The 19,462-nt window shown below is 40.6% G+C and overlaps 1 protein-coding gene across 3 annotated transcripts in view; it reads right to left on the bottom strand.

Annotated features, from left to right (window-relative positions):
• Positions 1–19,462, bottom strand: part of LOC137518608 (dynein axonemal heavy chain 5-like) — a 553,928-nt gene that overhangs the window by 472,819 nt on the left and 61,647 nt on the right. For all 3 annotated transcript variants that reach the window (XM_068236692.1, XM_068236695.1, XM_068236693.1), the window contains exons 9-15: positions 18,495–18,681; positions 15,796–15,961; positions 13,166–13,259; positions 11,892–11,990; positions 8,754–8,935; positions 7,306–7,425; positions 3,731–3,932 (exon numbers count right to left, since the gene is read on the bottom strand). In XM_068236692.1, the coding sequence (XP_068092793.1) occupies positions 3,731–3,932; positions 7,306–7,425; positions 8,754–8,935; positions 11,892–11,990; positions 13,166–13,259; positions 15,796–15,961; positions 18,495–18,681 (1,050 nt within the window). The remainder of the gene's footprint in view (positions 1–3,730; positions 3,933–7,305; positions 7,426–8,753; positions 8,936–11,891; positions 11,991–13,165; positions 13,260–15,795; positions 15,962–18,494; positions 18,682–19,462) is intronic.

The raw sequence follows: 19,462 nt of genomic DNA, 5'->3' as shown, positions 1-19,462 counted from the left end.
GGGCTTCCCTGGCTGAATACACAGCTCAGTGCAGGGGGGAGGTTCCAGACACCCGGAATAGCCCCCTCAGTTCGCCAGTGCATTAATACGATCTGCCTAATTTGTATCGGTTTCCCTTATGTTGCCAAAAACTGAGGCATGGACTTCACAAGAATCTGGCAGCTAGATGATAGCAGTAGATGCATTATGTCAATTAATATCAATTTAACCCTTAGACTGCAAGCTTTAAAAAAAAAAAAAAAAAAAAGCTACTCGCCTTTACCAGCTATTTTGGCATAGTGGTGACTGAAGGTATTGACAAGCTCTACACGTTCCATAGTCCATGTTAGTCAGTAGGGATTGTGTTTGATGGCAAATAATTGAGGTTCAATACAAAATTATGGTAGTTACAATGAAAATCTATGCAGCTTGTAACCGGACTGATCCAGTTTTGGAAGTCTGATATTGGTCCATTTAAATGGAATACTGTAGGGGGGGGGGATGAGTTAAACTTGCCCAAGGCTTCTAATGGTCCCCCCGCAGACATCCTGTGCCCACGCAGCCACTCACCGATGCTCTTGCCCCGCCTCTGGTTCACTTCTGGAATTTCAGACTTTAAAGTCTGAAAACCAATGAGCATGCGTTGCCGTGTCCTCGCTCCGGCTGATGTCACCAGGAGCGTACTGCGCAGGCCCTTTATGGTCTGTGCCTTCCGCAGTACGCTCCTGGTGACAACAGCGGGAGCAAGGACACGGCAACGCAGGCGCAGTGGTTTTTGGACTTTAAAGTCTGAAATTCCAGAAGTGAGCCGGAGGCGGGTCTGGAGCATCGGTGAGTGGCTGCGTGGGCACAGGATGTCTGCGGGGGACCATTAGAAGCCCCGGGTAAGTTCAACTCATTTTCCCCTGACCCCCTTACAGTATTCCTTTAAGCTGCATAAATTTTCAAAAACATTTGCATATATCTGCATCAATTTATTTGCATTAATTGATCGAATTGACTGAACATCATTGCAAAAAAATCTACTAGTGTATGGCCATCTTAAAGCGGATTCAAGATGAAAAACTAACTATGACAAGTAACTTGTCTATATACAGTGGGTTGCAAAAGTATTCGGCCCCCTTGAAGTTTTCCACATTTTGTCATATTACTGCCACAAACATGAATCAATTTTATTGGAATTCCACATGAAAGACCAACACAAAGTGGTGTACACGTGAGAAGTGGAACAAAAATCCTACATGATTCCAAACATTTTTTACAAATAAATAACTGCAAAGTTGTGTGTGCATAATTATTCGGCCCCCTTTGATCTGAGTGCAGTCAGTTGCCTATAGACATTGCCTGATGAGTGCTAATGACTAAATAGAGTGCACCTGTGTGTGATCTAATGTCAGTACAAATACAGCAGCTCTGTGAGGGCCTCAGAGGTTGTCTAAGAGAATATTGGGAGCAACAACACCGTGAAGTCCAAAGAACACACAAGACAGATCCAAGACAGGTCAGGGATCAAGTTATTGAGAAATTTAAAGCAGGCTTAGGCTACAAAAAGATTTCCAAAGCCTTGAACATCCCAAGGATCACTATTCAAGCGATCATTAAGAAATGGAAGGAGTATGGCACAACAGTAAACCTATCAAGACAAGGCCATCCACCTAAACTCACAGGCCGAACAAGGAGAGCGCAGATCAGAAATGCAGTCAAGAGGCCCATGGTGACTCTGGATGAGCTGCAGAGATCTACAGCTCAGGTGGGAGACTCTGTCCATAGGACAACTATTAGTCATGCACTGTACAAAGTTGGCCTTTATGAAAGAGTGGCAAGAAGAAAGGCATTGTTAACAGAAAGCATAAGAAGTCCCGTTTGCAGTTTGCCACAAGCCATGTGGGGGACACAGCAACCATGTGGAAGAAGGTGCTCTGGTCAGATGAGACCAAAATTGAACTTTTTGGCCAGAATGCAAAACGCTATGTGTGGCAGAAAACTAACACTGCACATCACTCTGAACACACCATCCCCACTATCAAATATGGTGGTGGCAGCATCATGCTCGGTGGGTGCATCTCTTCAGCAGAGACAGGGAAGCTGGTCAGAGTTCATGGGAAGATGGATGGAGCCAAATACAGGGCAAACTTGGAGGAAAAACCTCTTGGAGACTGCAAAAGACTTGAGACTGGGGCGGAGGTTCACCTTCCAGCAGGACAATGACCCTAAACATAAAGCCAGGGCAACAATGGAATGGTTTAAAACAAAACAAATCTATGTGTTAGAATGGCCCAGTCAAATTCCAGATCTAAATCCAATCGAGAAGCTGTGGCAAGATCTGAAAACTGCTGTTCACAATCACTGTCCATCTAATCTGACTGAGCTGGAGCTGTTTTGCAAAGAAGAATGGGCAAGGATTTCAGTCTCTAGATGTGCAAAGCTGGTAGAGACATACCCTAAAAAGACTGGCAGCTGTAATTGCAGCAAAAGGTGGTTCTACAAAGTATTGATTCAGGGGGACGAATAATTACGCACACCCCACTTTGCAGTTATTTATTTGTAAAAAATGTTTGGAATCATGTATGATTTTCGATCCACTCTCACATGTACATCACTTTGTATTGGTCTTTCACGTGGAATTCCAATAAAATTGATGCATGTTTGTGGCAGTTATGTGACAAAATGTGGAAAACTTCAAGGGGGCCGAATACTTTTGCAACCCACTGTATCTTAACTAAAGTTTATACAGCTCATCGAACTGCAAACAGCTTCAACAGTTTATGATTATTTATTCCTGTGATACAATGAGGGCAGCCATGTTCTGTTTGTCACATTACACAAAGGCAAGTTGATAGCATCTGCAGCCCTCAGCTCAATCCCCTCTCCTCCCTCCTCCCCTCTGCCTGAAAACTCTGGCTAGTGACCTCCTCCTCCTCCTGCCCAGACTGGGCTCCCATAAGCCCTTGCTACATGAGTCTGAGAAATGTCAAGGCACTCTGAAGCTGTGGGCGAGGCTTGTTTAGTTTATAGGGAATTAGAGTATTAAAGCAAAACAAAAAAAAGTATTTGGCTTGAGGAATGCCCTATAAACTATATGAAAGGAACACAATTATGCAATGAGTACAAGTTTATCTCGGAACCACTTTAAAGGGAGCCTGAGGTGAGAATGAAATGGAGGCTGCCTTCACTTCATTCAGTTCACATTAGGTTTTGCCAATGGAACCGGTCATACGGTTCCGTGGTCCGTTCCGCTGAACAGACAAAAAAATGCAGCAGGACCCAATTTTCCGGCCCGTTTCGCTCAGCAGAACGGAAATGGAAGGCTTTGCAGCAGAATAGAAACCTATGGAAAACGAATGTTTTACAGCAAACTGTCTATAAAAACAGGCCGTTTTCCAGGATCCAGATGGCCCGATCCAGACGGCCGGCTCCGCAAAAAACACAGATGTGAACTGGGCAGTATTTATTTCCAGTCCTTTTGATCTTCTGGCATACGTGCCAAAACCCTGGAACAAGCATATGGCTAATCCAGTAAGATGAGTCAGACAACCTGATCTGCTGCATGCTTGTTTAGGGTCTATGGCTAAAAGTATTAGAAACACAGGATCAGGAGGATTGCCAGGCAACTGGTATTGTTTAAAAAGGAAATAAATATGGCAGCCTCCATATCCTCTCACCTCGGGTTCCCTTTAAGTAACCCTCATACTCTTAGCTTTGTTAGGTTCTTTCTAATAGTTTAATTTCACTTTCAAATAAAATCACATACCTCTTGCTTGCGATGGTCCAGGACATCATAGGTCTTTGATTTAGTGTTGCTCACAATTGTCTGATAGCGAATATTGATCTTTTCAATTCCTTCAATCCTAATGTTCTGTAGATCGGACAAACTCTCCAGAACATTGCTCATGTCAGATATCTTCTCAAGACGCTTACAGAAAGTGTCCAGTTTACCAAATATATAATTCTCACTGAAGTTACAATAGTAAGGAAAGAAAAGCAAAGAATTTATAGGTACATTAAAATGCAATTCTATGCAATCAGGAATTTAATAGCTTTTACAGTCTTGAGACCGTATTATTGAAATCCAATTTATGTAATACTTTTTTTTTACAGCGCCACAGAATATATTAATCATTTGAAATTTGATACAATAGACGTTAAAATTATATTTCTTTCTTTGTGGGAAGCATGAGCTAAAACCATGATTATGCTACTTTTGCAAATTAATAGAAGTGAGAACAAATTGCTTGGCAGTAATAGCAGAAAAAGGAACAAGAAAATAAGGCAGTTTCTGTTTTACTGCTTTGAAGTTTTCTGCTGCTGCAACAGCAAAAACACAGGTAGAGAATTAGTGTGATTTATCACAGCTACTCAAGACTAAGTGAATAAATTGTGAAACAAAACATCTTGCTGAAAAGTATAGCATACATATACGTTTGCAGTCCAAGGGCATTCTAGTTATGTCATTTTACAAAGTAGACTTTCCATTAAATGCTCAGTCATTGTGTTTTGAAAGCATTGCATGGGGTCCAATGCAATTCAAACTACCATAGCAAATATCAACTCTATGGCCCCCTGTTAAATTAACTTTTATCCTGAGATTTCTTACAGGACTCAGGAGTTGTGACAATTCTACATCAATTGGTACATTAAACTAGTCGAAGGTTACAAATGACAATGTCAGAAGATAGATTTATATCAAAAAAGATGATGTCACACAATTCGAAAATACAAAACAAACCAGGTTACAGAAAAGTAGATTGAAGTATACAAATAAAAAACGGACCAAGAGGAAAATAAATTGTATTCCTATTTTTCATGACAAGTTTTCTGTTGGCTTTTATTTCAATTACTGTAAACTTTTACTTTGTTATATGTAGGTAGGGTGTAAAAAATAACCTCCTTTAACACTCACCTGCGTGGAAGTGGACATTTGGTAGTCCTTTTAGAAAAGTTGACTTCCAGATTCCATCATTAGCTCCCCCAAGGCCAAGCTCCACATTTCTTGTAGTAGTTACCCCCACCTCTTCCTGGGCACTGGAAATGGGGATGAGGCCGATGTACTTGACATGGTCAAGTAGGCAAGAATGGGGAAGGATTTCTACCCTCCTCTTGTAGAGTTCCCCCCATGAAATGGACTATTAGGCTGGTATTGTTCAGGTGTCAGAGCAAAAAGTTGGCTTGCTCAGCCATTCTGACAATACAAGCTTGCATGGGGACAAGGGGTTAAAAACAGCTGGGTGTACTAAGAATTTATTTTAATTGTATTGTGAGCAACTTAAAAAAAATAAAAATGAAAAAACAGTACAAAAAGCATCTGGGTAAAGCAGATGACAAGTGTAATTTGCCCTCATTTTTTACATGAAACAATGCCAACTACATCTAAATCCAATGATTGAAAAAGACAAAAAGAACATCAGAAAAAAAATGTTAAAGTGAGTTATTTTTCATGTGGCTGAGGAGCTAATATTTGCACTGTTTGATAATTGAATCTGATAATTGAAAATGAATATATCCTATCCTTTATGCTGGCAATTGCTGTAATTGAATTACGGTAGGTCCATAGTCTCAATTCTGGTGGTCGGCACAGATCTAATAGTTCTGGTCAGCACCGGGGCGTAGCAATTGGGGTTGCAGAGGTTGCGACCATCGGGGCCCTTGGGCCAGAGGGGCCCCGAAGGGCCCTCTTTCAACTACAATATTAGCTCTCTATTGGTCCTGTGCTCATAATAATCACTTGTATAGATACTTTGAATAGTGGTAATCATTAACAAACTGTTCCCCCATCCCCTTCTTGCACCTCTTTCACTGTAGATGCCATTGGCAGGTTTTAATGCGCCGTATCAATTGTTATGTATAGCGTGCTTGGGGGGCCCCATTGTAAAACTTGCATCGGGGCCCAAAGCTCCATAGCTACGCCACTGGGTCAACACATGAAGTTCCCCTGTAGGATTTTAACTTACTACTCGAATTGCACCCAACTCTTTTTTTTTTGAATATTTCAATTAAAAATATTTTTTCCCAACAAAAAAGAAGACATAATAAACATATCTATGTACAATTTCAAAACACTCCTAAAACATTAGGAGCTGTAATATGAAGAGCAGTAATTTAAGACATAAAAGGTGCATCAATACAGGGTTGTGAGCAATCACTGATGATCTAACACATGTATTAGGGGTATCAACAGATCTATAGTATTCAAAAACTGAACCAGGAAACATGCTACTGCTGGACATGTGTATGGGAGATAAATGCAGGTACTCAATTCTTAGTACAGTGAGATATATAGCAGCACTTACCAGTCCACCCTTCTATATTCTATTATGTTCAACAGTTAGATAAAGCAACCAAGCATATCTTTTGTGGGTAAGTTACTCTTAACACTCTTGCCATTTATCCCATATTTTGTGGAACTTAGAGGATATGCTTCTGTGCACATATACTAGCTTTTTGTAGGGGAGGGCAGAATCTATTTTTTTATTAACTCAGTCATAGTAGGTTACTTTGAACTCAACAGTTTTTCTGCAATTTCTTGTCTGGCTGTGAAAAGTTTTAGTGCAATTTCTTCTCTGGCTGTGAATAGTTTTAGTGCAATTTCTTGTCTGGCTGTGAATAGTTTTAGTGCAATTTCTTCTCTGGCTGTGAATAGTTTTAGTGCAATTTCTTCTCTGGCTGTGAATAGTTTTAGTGCAATTTCTTGTCTGGCTGTGAATAGTTTTAGTGCAATTTCTTATCTGGCTGTGAATAGTTTTAATGCAATTTCTTGTCTGGCCAGGAATAGTTTTAGTGCAATTTCTTGTCTGCCTGTGAATAAGGTATCAGACATAAGTCTTTTTGTGTCTACCTGGAGGCTCTCATCTGAGAATACCCCCAAGTCTAGGACCAGAGCCATTTTTTTTTACTGAGTGATCACTGTGATTGATGCCGGGATTGCAGCAGTCATAAGACACAGCTGAGTTTAGCTGACCGGGAAGGGAGCACATGGAGCTGGGCTGTTATAATCTATATCCTGGCAGAGATAAGATATAGTAAACAGGATTTAGATTTCAAAAGCATGTGTCTGGAAGAGGTTAAGTGACACATCACAGGTGTAGAGTCTCCAGGATGCTTTTATAATTACAGTGAATAGTGTCACTGGCGAGAGGAAAGCAGTTGCTCTACAACTCAGTGGCAGCTTTTGGAACACACGCCCATTTGAGGTAACAAACAACATACAAGCAAGTTAGGGAAAAAGGGAACAGAAAGAGGTTTGACGTGGATAGAATTGCAGTCTAGAAACCATAAATATGGAGACAGACAAAGGAAAAAAGGGGGTAGAAAAAAGTTGGTAGGACTTACCTGAATTCAAATTGTCTTTCATTTGGGGTCTCTTTAAGTCTCTCTTTGACCTTATGAAAAGAAGCCTGATACTGCTCATTCAGGTACACACATTCTCGGATTCTCTTCAGAAGCTCTTCCCTAAAAAATACATGAACAAGTCACATCATATGGTTTTACAGCAAACCCCATTTTGCCCTTTAGTGTCAAAATTGGACTTTTGGAGAGGGGATGGTGTTAAACTTTTATACATTTACATGCAATGAGACTCTCTTATTAAGACAGGTGCTGAGAAAACAAGTGTAACTAATCAGAATCCTTATTTTATTTAACAACAGAAACTTTATTACTGGTACTTGTTCTGTGCAACTACTGCTCCACTTCTAGTTTAAAGTGGACCTGAACTCAGAACTCCTTTCTGCTCTAAAAGATACACAACAGCATAATAACCTTTAAACAAAAAACATGGATTTGTTACAGCTGATACAAATCCTAAAATACATTTGCACCGTTTTTACTTCCTGATTCATGGAAGCAGACATATTGTTTACAGCCTGTGTTTTCAAATGGGCTTATCTACTTATCTGCCATAGGCAGTCATGTGACACAGGGGAGGATCAAATTACAACTTGTGATTAGACACACATGAGGTGGAATTAGACAGGCTAAACTCGCTAAATACATTCAGGGTGCATTTCTCTAAGTTTTCTTTCTGTCCTGTGCAAGAGTTCAGGTCCACTTTAATTTTATACCTTGACACATTTGGCCCTGTGAGTGCTATACAATGAAATATGGAAATTTAACTAGAATGTCTTGGATGAAATTACTTAAAGTATGCTTAGTATAGGTGCATACATTTAAAATGTCTGTTGCAAAATTTCGGTGCAGGGTGAAGCTGAAAGACAGCTCACCCTAGGCCTGTTGGAAGTCCAGGGTGGCATCTATGCTATTCCCCGTTCAAGTTGTTGTAAATCGGAGGGCGACACATAATTCTGGCACCGGCTATTGCACGCACCCAAATTACCTCTTTTCTTCTAATTTGAGCTCCGGCAATCATTAGCGCCCAGATTAGTCACTGAGCGCTGCTGTAGACGTAATTCTTATTACGACCTATAGCAGCACCCAAATCATCGGTACAGCCTAAAGTAGCTGTCTTGGTATAAGTAGCTAGGAGAAAATAGTGCACTAAACAAAAGGGGCTATATAGCTTGAGATATACAGTATATAGAAATTGATAGAAATGAGTTTTCAGTGGGTTGTGCTAGTTATAATTTAATTAGGGATGAACATCACTGGAGACTTTAAAATATGTGACACTTTGGCTTTACATATTTTGAAATTACTAAAGATTTAAACAATGTAAAAAGCAGAATACAAATGCACTAAGTATTTTTTAAACATATATTCTGTAACCACTTATTAAAACTATAAAATGCACAATAATTGAAAGTATTAACTTTTAACTCTACCTCTCAAGTTCCCAGATCTTCACAACTCCTTGATTGAGATAGCTTTTGCACGTGCTCACAATTTGATTGGTGACTTTGAGGAAAAGGGACGTCATATGCTCTGAGGTATTGTAATACTGTGATGTACTATAGATCATACGGATGCTATTCATCAAGCTTGGTATATGTTCTACCATTGTGGCCTAGAAAGTGCAAACACAGTCTTAAGTATATGTACCCATAATGTGGCATAACCAATGTAAATTATAAACAGTTATATGAATAATGTAAAATTTTAAGTGTATTTTCATTCACGAAAGAGAGCAAAAACTAATATGCCCTTATGTGTACCTAGCCTGTGCATCATTTATCTAATCTGAAGTACCATCACTATGTTTTTTTTTAATATAGTCTATGGTCTCAGGGTTTTGGGACTGGCATATGACCCCTGCCACACCCCCAATCTCACCGCACCTGGTATGGTACTGAGCATGTGAATGTGGCAGCTTTAGAGATGGTCCAAACAGTTCACCGGTGGTCAGTTCCTTGCAAACATGGGCTGTTCGCTGTTTGAATGTAACACAAAGTTTTTTATAAAAAAAAAATTGCGTTCACTTTTTAATTTTTTACATTAAAGTTACTGACAGCCTACTTTAGCGGTTAATAGCTAAGCCCCCTTACGAGCTAGAAACACTAAATTTGCAGGTTATGTTAAGGAAGAAAGTGGGGAAAAGATGGAAAAAAAATCAAAAAGACCTTACAGTTTTTTGAGAAAAACGATTTTAAAGTTCTCGTTCTGAATGTGGGAAATGTCTCAACAGCCGACGACTTTAGTGGTTAATAGCAAAGCCCTGAACATGCTAGAAACACCAAATATGCAGGCTGTGTTAAGGAGGACATTGGGAACAGGAGGACATTTTTTTTTCAAAAAGACTTTAGAGTTTTTGAGAAAATCAATGGTAAATTTAGAGGAAAAAAGTAGCAAAAGGGAAATCCCAGATGCCCCCAGGGCGCCCATGGATTGGACAAGGGCTCTGGGGAAGAGAGGGAGGCTTGGCCACCTCTGGAGCCCTGCCCATACCATGGACCATATGAGCTGGTATAGCTCAGGGTGCAAAGCCCCTCGCGGCCAGGGCTCTGCATTCTGGCTATTCCAGCCTGTGGGGGGACAAGGGGTTAAAGAGGTGGGGAAGGGGGGGGGGCCCATGTCATTTTTTAATTTCCAACACTCTGAACACACACACACATATATATATATATATATATATATATATATATAAATATATATAATATATATATATATATATTTATATATATATATATATATATATATATATATATATATATATATATATATATATACATACATATATACATATATGTTAATACATTGTCTGTCATTTAACCACACTAACTTTGCTACTTTTTTTCTCTAAATTTAACATCGATTTTTTCATAAACTATAAGGTCTTTTTGAAAAAAATGTTTTCCTTTTGTACCCACTGTCCTTCTTTACACTCTGCAATATGGTACTTCTAGCATTTAAGGGGGCTTTGCTATTAACCGCTAAAGTCGGCGGCTGTACGCCTTCCATTTAAGTCTATGGAGCCCGCCATGCACAGGCGGTTCACGAACATTTGTGGTAAATTCGCGTTCTGAAAATGTGATGTTCGCTACATCACTAGGCAGCAGTGACCAGAATTAGTGGAGTAAGAGGAGATACCTGTGACAGTGCTTGAATAAAGGAAAAGTGCAGGCAGAACCTTGCATTACTATTCACATTTATATAAGGCCATCTAATTTCTGTACATTATTTAAGGAGTGCTTTAGGGAAGAATTCCACAAAATGCCAGTTAAATAGTGTGTATGAGTTAGCATTACAAAGCATAGGCTCATTTTTTTTAAATGGGCCCATTCTTACTTTTCCATTACAGCACAGTGCAAAATGGCAGCACAATGATTGCATCTCATAAACACTGTAATGCAATAGAAACGCATATGCATTGTGTAACAATGCAATGGCAGCCCACCAGACTACGAGATGTCCAAAGAGCTCCTGAGCCCACCAGTGGTGCTTCATGAGGTGAGAGGATTCTTAGTCGCTGATAAGCAGCAACAACTAAGGCCCCCATTTCCACTACAAATGCAAAGGAGAAACGCAGTTTGCAGGAAGAGAATGAGGTCCACAGCAGTCTTCTCAAGTTGTCAAAATCTTTATTGCATCAAAATAATAAAAACATGATGTTTTCTGGACAGCAACACTCTGCTGTTTTGGGTTCCTGCCCTTTCTCCAGCCATCCTTGCTGGATGGCTTGAGAAAGGGCAGGAGCCTGAAACAGCAGACTGTTGCTGTCCTAAAAACATCATGTTTTTATTATTTTGATACAATAAAGATTTTGACAACTTGAAAAGACTGCTGCGGACCTCATTCTCTTCCTGCATTCTGTACATCCTGGCGGTACCCAGGTGAAAGGTCCTGCATGTCTGATCCCATATCATGGGATTGCCTATTGAGTGCGGTTCCACCATCCCAAAAAAGAAGAAACGCAGTTGTATTTCCTCTACATTTGCTATGGAATTATTGGTGCAATTGTAGTTGAACTGAATGAGACAGAATCATAATCCCTCAAAACAATACAGTAGTGTGATTGCAATTCCAAAATGATAACACTGCACTGATGGAAACAGAGCACTGCGATTCCTGACACCTCTGACATAGCATTTGCAATTGATGCAATCATTGTTTTGGCCCTAAATTTTGTGCATGACAAAAATGTTGACGTAGTAGCTAGTATCGAGTCCCTATTCGGTATAATTTAATGTACATTTTTATACCAATTTTATTTTAATAAATGTACATACAAATATCATAAATATTTGCATCAACTCTGATTTGCATTGCATTGACCATCCCTAGTTAGCAACTAGATGCTGCAACTAGTTGCTAGCACTTGCAACTAGTCACTAGCCAGCGATGTCACAAATAACTCCTTTAGGATATATTGAAGTCTAGTTGCAGCTACTGGTTGCTAGCAATTCAGTCACCTGTGTGACATGGCCCCAAGGCCATTGGTCATTACGGCTTTTACCTAGCAAAAGACTGGCGTTCAACACCTTCAAACATTTAAAACATTGTATTCGTATACACATTAGTCTTACCGGTGATGCTTTTCCAAGAGGACCAAAAAACCTGTCCAGGGTGTATAAATATTTAACATTGTCCTTTGCCTCATTGGCTGCATTGGTAACATTACAATCCTGAAAAAAATAAAAATAAACATAATAATGAAAATACTAGAGTGGCCAGAGTGGAAAACTGAATTGCTACAGCAAATGGTGTTGTCTTCAGCTTAACTTCCGCTATGAAATATGACACAGCGTATAAATCCACAGAGTGGTAATAAAACTGTCTAGTACTACAACTCAAAGTTAAAGTTGCCTTTCTGGTGCAATAAATTGGATGCAGCTTAGCCTGAGGACACAAATGAAATTTCAAGCAGCATATTTCAACTATGACACTGGCTATTGCAATTTTACTGACTGGCAGTGATTCAAGTGCTATAAAACTTAAAGGAATCATTTACTAAAACAATGACATAGAAGTGAAGATCTTACCAGCTATTACCTTTCAATATTTTTTATTTCTGTAAAACTAATGGTTATAATCACCATTAATATGCATTTAAAGTTTGGAAATACTACAATTCTTGAGACCAAAGGTCTCAATGCCAGTTTTTAACCACAATCAATGCAATGGAGTCTTGATCCTTATTGAGAGGATAACAACTACATTTTGCATTAAAAACTACCATAGTGATACTTTCCACCACTTATAAAATGGGGTGTAATTATTCCATACCCAGTTACATCTACACCCCTGCTAATCTCTAAGTATGCAAAACGTGTGCATCCCTATGCACTAGTGTACAGTATTTGGCTACAGCCACAATCATCCCCACTGGGAGATATACATGAAGATACTGTTGGTACCTAAACCTCAGGCTCAGAAAACATACCCCTAAACCAATGGACAGAACATGAGGATATTCATTATTTATAATAAGTAAAACAATGCCTGTTTTGGGACAAGAGGAAACAAACATGTTGCCTGGAAGATAATACTGATGTATTGGTCACATCTTTGCCAGTCTGCATATAATCATCTGGTATTAATCACAGAAAAAGCAGAAAGGAGAGGAGGCTGTTGGGAATCAGCCAGAGAATAAAAAGGAAGGACAAGAAGAAGCAGAGAACAGCAACATCTAAGTAGTATGTATTAACCGCCAGTCACTGTGCAGTAAGATGGGTGAGGAGGAGAAAGAAGGGATCCGTGATGGTAAAGCTGAACAGGACAACAGATCATTTTTATTTGTAAAGGTTTCTACCTACTAATAACATAGACATGTCCCGGTATCTACATATGCATTACATACCAGTTCTTTCCATTGCTTTAACATCCTGGATTTAGCAGCTTGGAGGATGCTTAGGACTTTTTTCACTTTGGGACTTTTAATCTCATCAAGAAGACTACACAGGAAAAATACAATAAAGTGAAATATTGGAAGAGCAGTACAAATTTCTATTGTTCTCTACATTGAAAGTAAACATTTTTGATCACACTGAATGCTTTCAAATGTTCTTTTATGTACCAAAAGGTGCCCATTAACAGTACAATCTCCCAAACGGTCGACTACATGATCGATCAGATTGAGTACCATCAATGGTACCAATCAACAATTGTCCAATCAATAGTTTCACTGATTGGATCACATTTATTAATCTGATTAAAATTCCTTACAATTTTTTCCCTCTGTTAAGCTGATCATTTCTAATGGATCACAATGATCAGACGATTGATTGTTTGGGAAACTGAATCAATAATGGGCACTTTAAGGGTAAGAAATTAGATTTTAGCATAGGGAGGTAAAGCCAGCCATGTAAGACAGATAGAAAGCTTTTATGAATCCCTTGTGTGAGTAGAATTAAGGATATTTATGTACAATTTTTGCAAAGAAGTTAATGTATACACATTAGTAGTTGCAAATGAACAAAAAACCTCGTATGCCTGTTTACTAATGAATGAGAAGACAAAATGAAGTCAGCAAAAACGTTTTTTAAGAAATTAGACAAAGTGCTGTGAGCACTGAAGAAGATTAGTGCATCAGGGATCTAGTTGGCAGGAAGCTGAGGATTCTGGGAAGGCCTGTACAAAGAATACTGATGAAGTAGCTGATGAATCTGATTGGTGAAATGAATGAATAATTTTGAATAAACTGACATAAACATTCAGATCTAGATTACACACACTTAGGGCCATATTCTATTGCTGAACTCGCCAGCGCTAAGCACTGGCGAGTTCTTAACTTAGGCGATGGGGGCATCGCCTAATCTTACTAAACTTTAGACCCCCCAGGCAGAAAAGAACTCGCTTGGGTGATATAATCGCCCAGCGAGTTTTTACCACGGTATCCAATTACCCTGTTCATGCCTCCGGGAAGCAATGCTTCCCGGCAGACATGAGCGTTAGCTTAGACCTGCAAAAAGCAGGTCTAAACCAGCTAACACACGTCATCGCCGCAGCATCTGGGGGTCTGCTTTAATAAGGAGACCCCCAGAGCTCCCCGTCGGGTCGCCACACAATTTAGAAGCCCCTGCGCAGCTCTCCAAAGGCTCCCCTGTCATTATTCGTCCCCCCGCCGATCACCCGACGCCTCTCGCCGCAAAATCCACCACGTAATTGCAGTGTATCTAACACTGTAATTACTGTGCGCATAGAAGGAGCCTGGGCAAAGCATCTTTGAATCTGCAGCCTGGGCTCCCCATTGGTCCGCTGTGTGAGCCATTTTATTGGCTCACACAGCGGACCAATGGGGAGCCCAGGCTGCAGATTCAAAATGCTTTGCCCGGGCTCCTTCTATGCGCACAGTAATTACAGTGTTAGATACACTGTAATTACGTGGTGGATTTTGCGGCGAGAGGCGTCGGGTGATCGGCGGCGGTACGTATAATGACAGGGGAGCCTTTGGAGAGCTGCGCGGGGGCTTCTACATTGTGCGGCGACCCGACTGGGAGCTCTGGGGGTCTCCTTATTAAAGGAGACCCCCAGATGCTGCGGCGGAAGATGGCGGCGATGCTCAGCGGGCGAGTGCGCATGTGTGGGGAGTGAGGCCGTGGTGCTGATGGACAGCACCACAGCGTAAACCTCACTCCCCATCACTCGGTAAAAGGGAGCATCACTCAGGCTTTCGCCTGAGTAATGCTCCCTAACGATTGGCCATCGCGCGAAGGATATGGGCAATAGGATTTGCCGGTAATCCCCTTAGACTCTGCTTCAGACAACTTTTAAAGCTCAATTTTTGTCTCGGCAACAGTCATTTAAAATTATATCAGAGGATGTTAAAAGGACACCTGGGCCCATATGCATTTCCCTTTTTCTCCTTAGTTCTTCACATTTGATATTTCATATTTTCACATTTAATCAATAAAATGCCTTTTAAGCCACCAACAAGTAAGAAAATACAATAATTTTAAAAGTCCTTTTTTTTACCTACTTTTTGGTACTTTTTCAGTTGCAGAATGTTGAAAAGTTATTTTAAATGGAAGATAAAAATGTAACTACTTGGAGAAAAGTCAGGCTGAAAAGTGAATTGCATATGGGCCCTGAAGTGAGAGGGATGTGGAGGCTGCCATTTTTATTTCCATTGAAACAATGCATATTACCTGGCTGTCCTGCTGAACTTCTGCCTCTTATACTTTTTGCCATAAGGCCTGAACAAGTATGCAGGTCAGATGCTTGACTTAAGTTTGACTGGATTTTGTTACGGGTGTGGGAATTAGAAACTGGTGATGCATGAAAGATCTTATTGTTTCAATGGAAATACAAATGGCAACCACTATAGTCATCTCACTTCAGGTGTCCTTCAAAAAAGTAAAATGTTTTCGAACTGTTTTTTTTTTTGTTCCAACACTGTTGTTGGCATTGTGGCTTGTATTTTACAGCACATTAATAAGTAGTAAGATGTAATTTTCAGTTAACTTGCTGTTAAAAAGCAAATGTTGTAACCTGTTAAAGGAAGACATGCGTGACTTCCAGTGTTCCAGCTCAGCAGAGGGGCCAATGTCGTCTGCCTCTTTCCTCATCTGCTCGCTTTCTGCAAGTACTTGCTCAATCTGCTTCATCCACACTGCCAGCATTCCCTCCAGCTTCTCAATCACTTCACTGTTACCGCCTGCAAAGACACAGAACTCCAATTTCATGGCTCTAATTAAACAACAGATAATGATAATCATCGGGATGAATTTAAATGCAGACCACATATGCTGACAAGTAAGACCCTTTTCCAGTAATTTCTCTTTTATCTGCTAGGGACCAGTCATAAATTGAAGGAGAGAAGAGGAGGACTATAAATGATGACATACATTGACTGAACGTGTAAACAGCAAGATGCTTTGGACCTCATCATCTGATAATCTTACGTGTATGCAGATGGAATTTATAAATTACCAGAGAACTACAGAACAATCACAATAGCCATACATGTTGGCAGAGGCGTAGCTAGGCTTTTCAGCGCCCGGGAACAAAGACAGTTTTTGCGCCCCTCTCTGGACAAATTGGGCATGGCCACCCTTCAGAATGTGGTCATGTTCATGGGTGGAGCCAAATGTACAAATGCTGTGTAGATAGCCAGATGTGCCCCCCTTCTCCCCATTTAGATAGCCAAATGTGCCCCCCCCCCTTTAGATAGCCAGATGTGCCTCCCTTCCCCTCGTTTAGATAGCCAGATGTACCCCCTATAGTTAGCAAGATGTGCATCCCTTGTTCTGCTGCTGTTAACACTTCTGCACTCCTCTGCAGAGGGAGGGAGAGAAGCAGGGGCACTTCGGGCAGCCAGCGAGCTGTCTCGCACTCACTTTGGGGCGTGGTGGCCATGCTTTGTGCCCACTTATAGTGCTGCGCCCAAGGACAGGTGTCCCCCTTTGCCCATCCCTAGCTACGCCTCTGCATGTTGGGAGATCACCAAATATATCCATAAGCACACTGCACAACAAATTGCGTCACATGGATGCTGTGCTCGGGGATAAAATTGTTTGGAGTATTTGGAGTCCTGCTTTATCCTGCCTCGCAGCTGGTGGCACCATGAGCCAAAAAAAATCTTACTTCCATAGCTTACCTGTAGGAGGCTGTCTCTAAGCTTGTGTTGGGCAACCCTGTACTTGCTACTCTCTGCTTCACTTGCTAGTGACATTTTGAGCCTCGACAGAGCATTAATAATATGAGGAACTGTACTTTGTTTCCACCGGTTTTATCTTATTAGATGAACCAACAAACCTGTCTGAAAAAGACTGCTGACTGTATTTCCAATGCTTCCTTTCGGAAATTTAGGAGTGAAACAATCCACTTTGCAGCGCCTTTATTTAAGGACTCCAGTCTTCCTGCTTCAGCTACTACTGCTGTTTTGCTAAGTGTCTGGTCTGTGCTTATGCTCTCCTGACCCCTGACCATTTTGCCCTGATTTCGGCCTGTCTTTGCTTTCCGATTTTGCTGGCTATTTGCTTTTCACCTGTACATTGTACATACTTTTGCCTCATTTTAATAAACACCTTAGGGTCTGAGCATACTACACTTTGCTCTGCGATGAAGGTGGCCATGCGTTTTATACAAATGCATGTCAACTCCATTGCTCCCCTCATCACAGTGCTGCCCCATTCAACTATGGTGAATAGGACAAGCCTGCGGTGTGTTCATAATGCGTGCAGCACTCCTGAGCAGTGTATTAGTGTGCCCTTTGAACAGTGCTGTCTTTGCACTGTCTGATGTCCTTGCATATTGCATACTAATACACGTAATGCGGCAGTATGCTCAGGTTCTTATTGCTTCATTTGCTGACTCATATCACAGCTGTTTGTAATACAATGGGCTCGATTCACAAAGCGGTGCTAACCCAGTTAGCACGCCTAAAAGACTTTAGGCGTGATGACCATTGCACCACGCTGGTGAAAAGCCAGTTTAGGCTAGCGCAAAACTTTTGATCAGCTGTGCACTGCGGTGCTAACCCAGTTGGTGCTTAAACTTATCACGCCTAAACTTATCATGCCTAAACTTATCATGCCTAAACTTATCATGCCTAAACTTATCACGCCTAAACTGAGTTTAGGTGTGATAAGGGGCTTTTCACCAGGGTGTTAACTGTTAGCACCGCTTTGTGAATCAAGCCTAATATGTGGTCATTAGTTCCACTGCCACTAAGGCCATAACTAAAAGATTTTGATAGGGCCCATCTGCTGATTCTCTGTGCATGACCATTTCTCATTATATCAGGAGGACCTCATATCCCATTTCCTGCCTTAGTGGCCTGTGGCATGAGTACTGATATGAAATGAATTAAGTTGCTGGTAAAACAGAGCACTATTTTGTTTCCATTCGGTTATTTTTTATTTTGTATTATATGGACTTTAAACCTTGAGCAACCTGTGTCAAATTATTACGTTATATGAATGTATGAGGTTTTTTCCTCTTCTGGAAATTGATGTATACTGATATCTGTGTTTGTAATTGTTGCTCTTTTTTGCACTATAATTCATCCAGTAAAGAACCTATTACCCAGAATAGCCACAGATATAGCCAACTTGAAAAACTAAAAACACTTCTATCTATAATGTCTACCCATCATCTTTTATGCAGCAAGCATTTGTCAAACCTTGACACTATAATATAGCTGCTGACACAGAAAAAGACATAAAAGTAGGAGAAAGGTTTTTAACCTGCTGCTATGAAGTCTGAAGGATTCTGCAAGCTGTCAAGGAAATTTCCACTGTCCACTTTTTTTAGTTCAATTTTTCCATCCAGATTATTTTTTGCAGATGACAGTGTTGCCACAAACTTGTCCAGCGAGTCCAGAAACTCCTGTATCTGTGAGTTCTGCAGACCGTCTTTCACAGCTCCCCAGTTCTGATTACAGTGAAAAATAGATGAAAAACTACTAAACCGTACACAAATGTATAACAATACTGTGAACCACAAATAAATCAGATCAATTACAATAATCATTTATTCCATATTTGACTATCTATTTGAACAAAAAGAAGAATAAAAACTTCACTTACCAGATCCCCTTGGTGTATAACCATAAATTGTCCGGACACTTGTCTCAAGTGTCTCAAGTGACTGGCTTTTTCATGCTTATCCACCATCGAATCTTGTAAATGCAGTTTTTAGGGTTCTTTTTTTATTTTTTTTTTCAAATAAAAGATTTGTCCAGATTCACTGCTGCCCATGGTTATCAGCTACAGTGTGCCCTTGTTGGGCTTTCATAAGGTAGAAACTTTGCCCATTTTATGGGTGCCTGTCAGGGGTGTAACTACAGGAGAGCAGTCCCTTCCACCTGGGGGGGGGGGGGGGGAGCTGTAAGGGTGCCCCAAATACTACTTAACTCCCACTGATAAAGGGATCCGTCTTTCAGATCAGGTATTTTGTGGCTGCACTTGTTATAAGTGTGAAGATTATGATGCTCACACTTTTATGACCATTGCAAGATAAGCCCCCAGGGGTAGGCAAGGGAAAGGGTATGAACATTGGGGGACCCACCAAAGTTTTGCTGGGGGGGGGGGAGGGCATGATTTATGTCTATGCCCCTGGTGCCTGTTCTCCAGTGTAGGCGCAAGATTTGTTAGCTTTTTCTGTTTGAACCTTTCCTTTTTTTGCTTTATTTTACACATTTACATAGTGTTAA

The sequence above is a fragment of the Hyperolius riggenbachi genome, chromosome 5 (genome assembly GCF_040937935.1).
Source record: "Hyperolius riggenbachi isolate aHypRig1 chromosome 5, aHypRig1.pri, whole genome shotgun sequence".
Lineage (NCBI taxonomy): Eukaryota > Metazoa > Chordata > Amphibia > Anura > Hyperoliidae > Hyperolius > Hyperolius riggenbachi.
The sequence above is the reverse complement of the archived record's forward strand: the minus strand, read 5'-3'. Positions and strand labels throughout refer to the sequence as shown.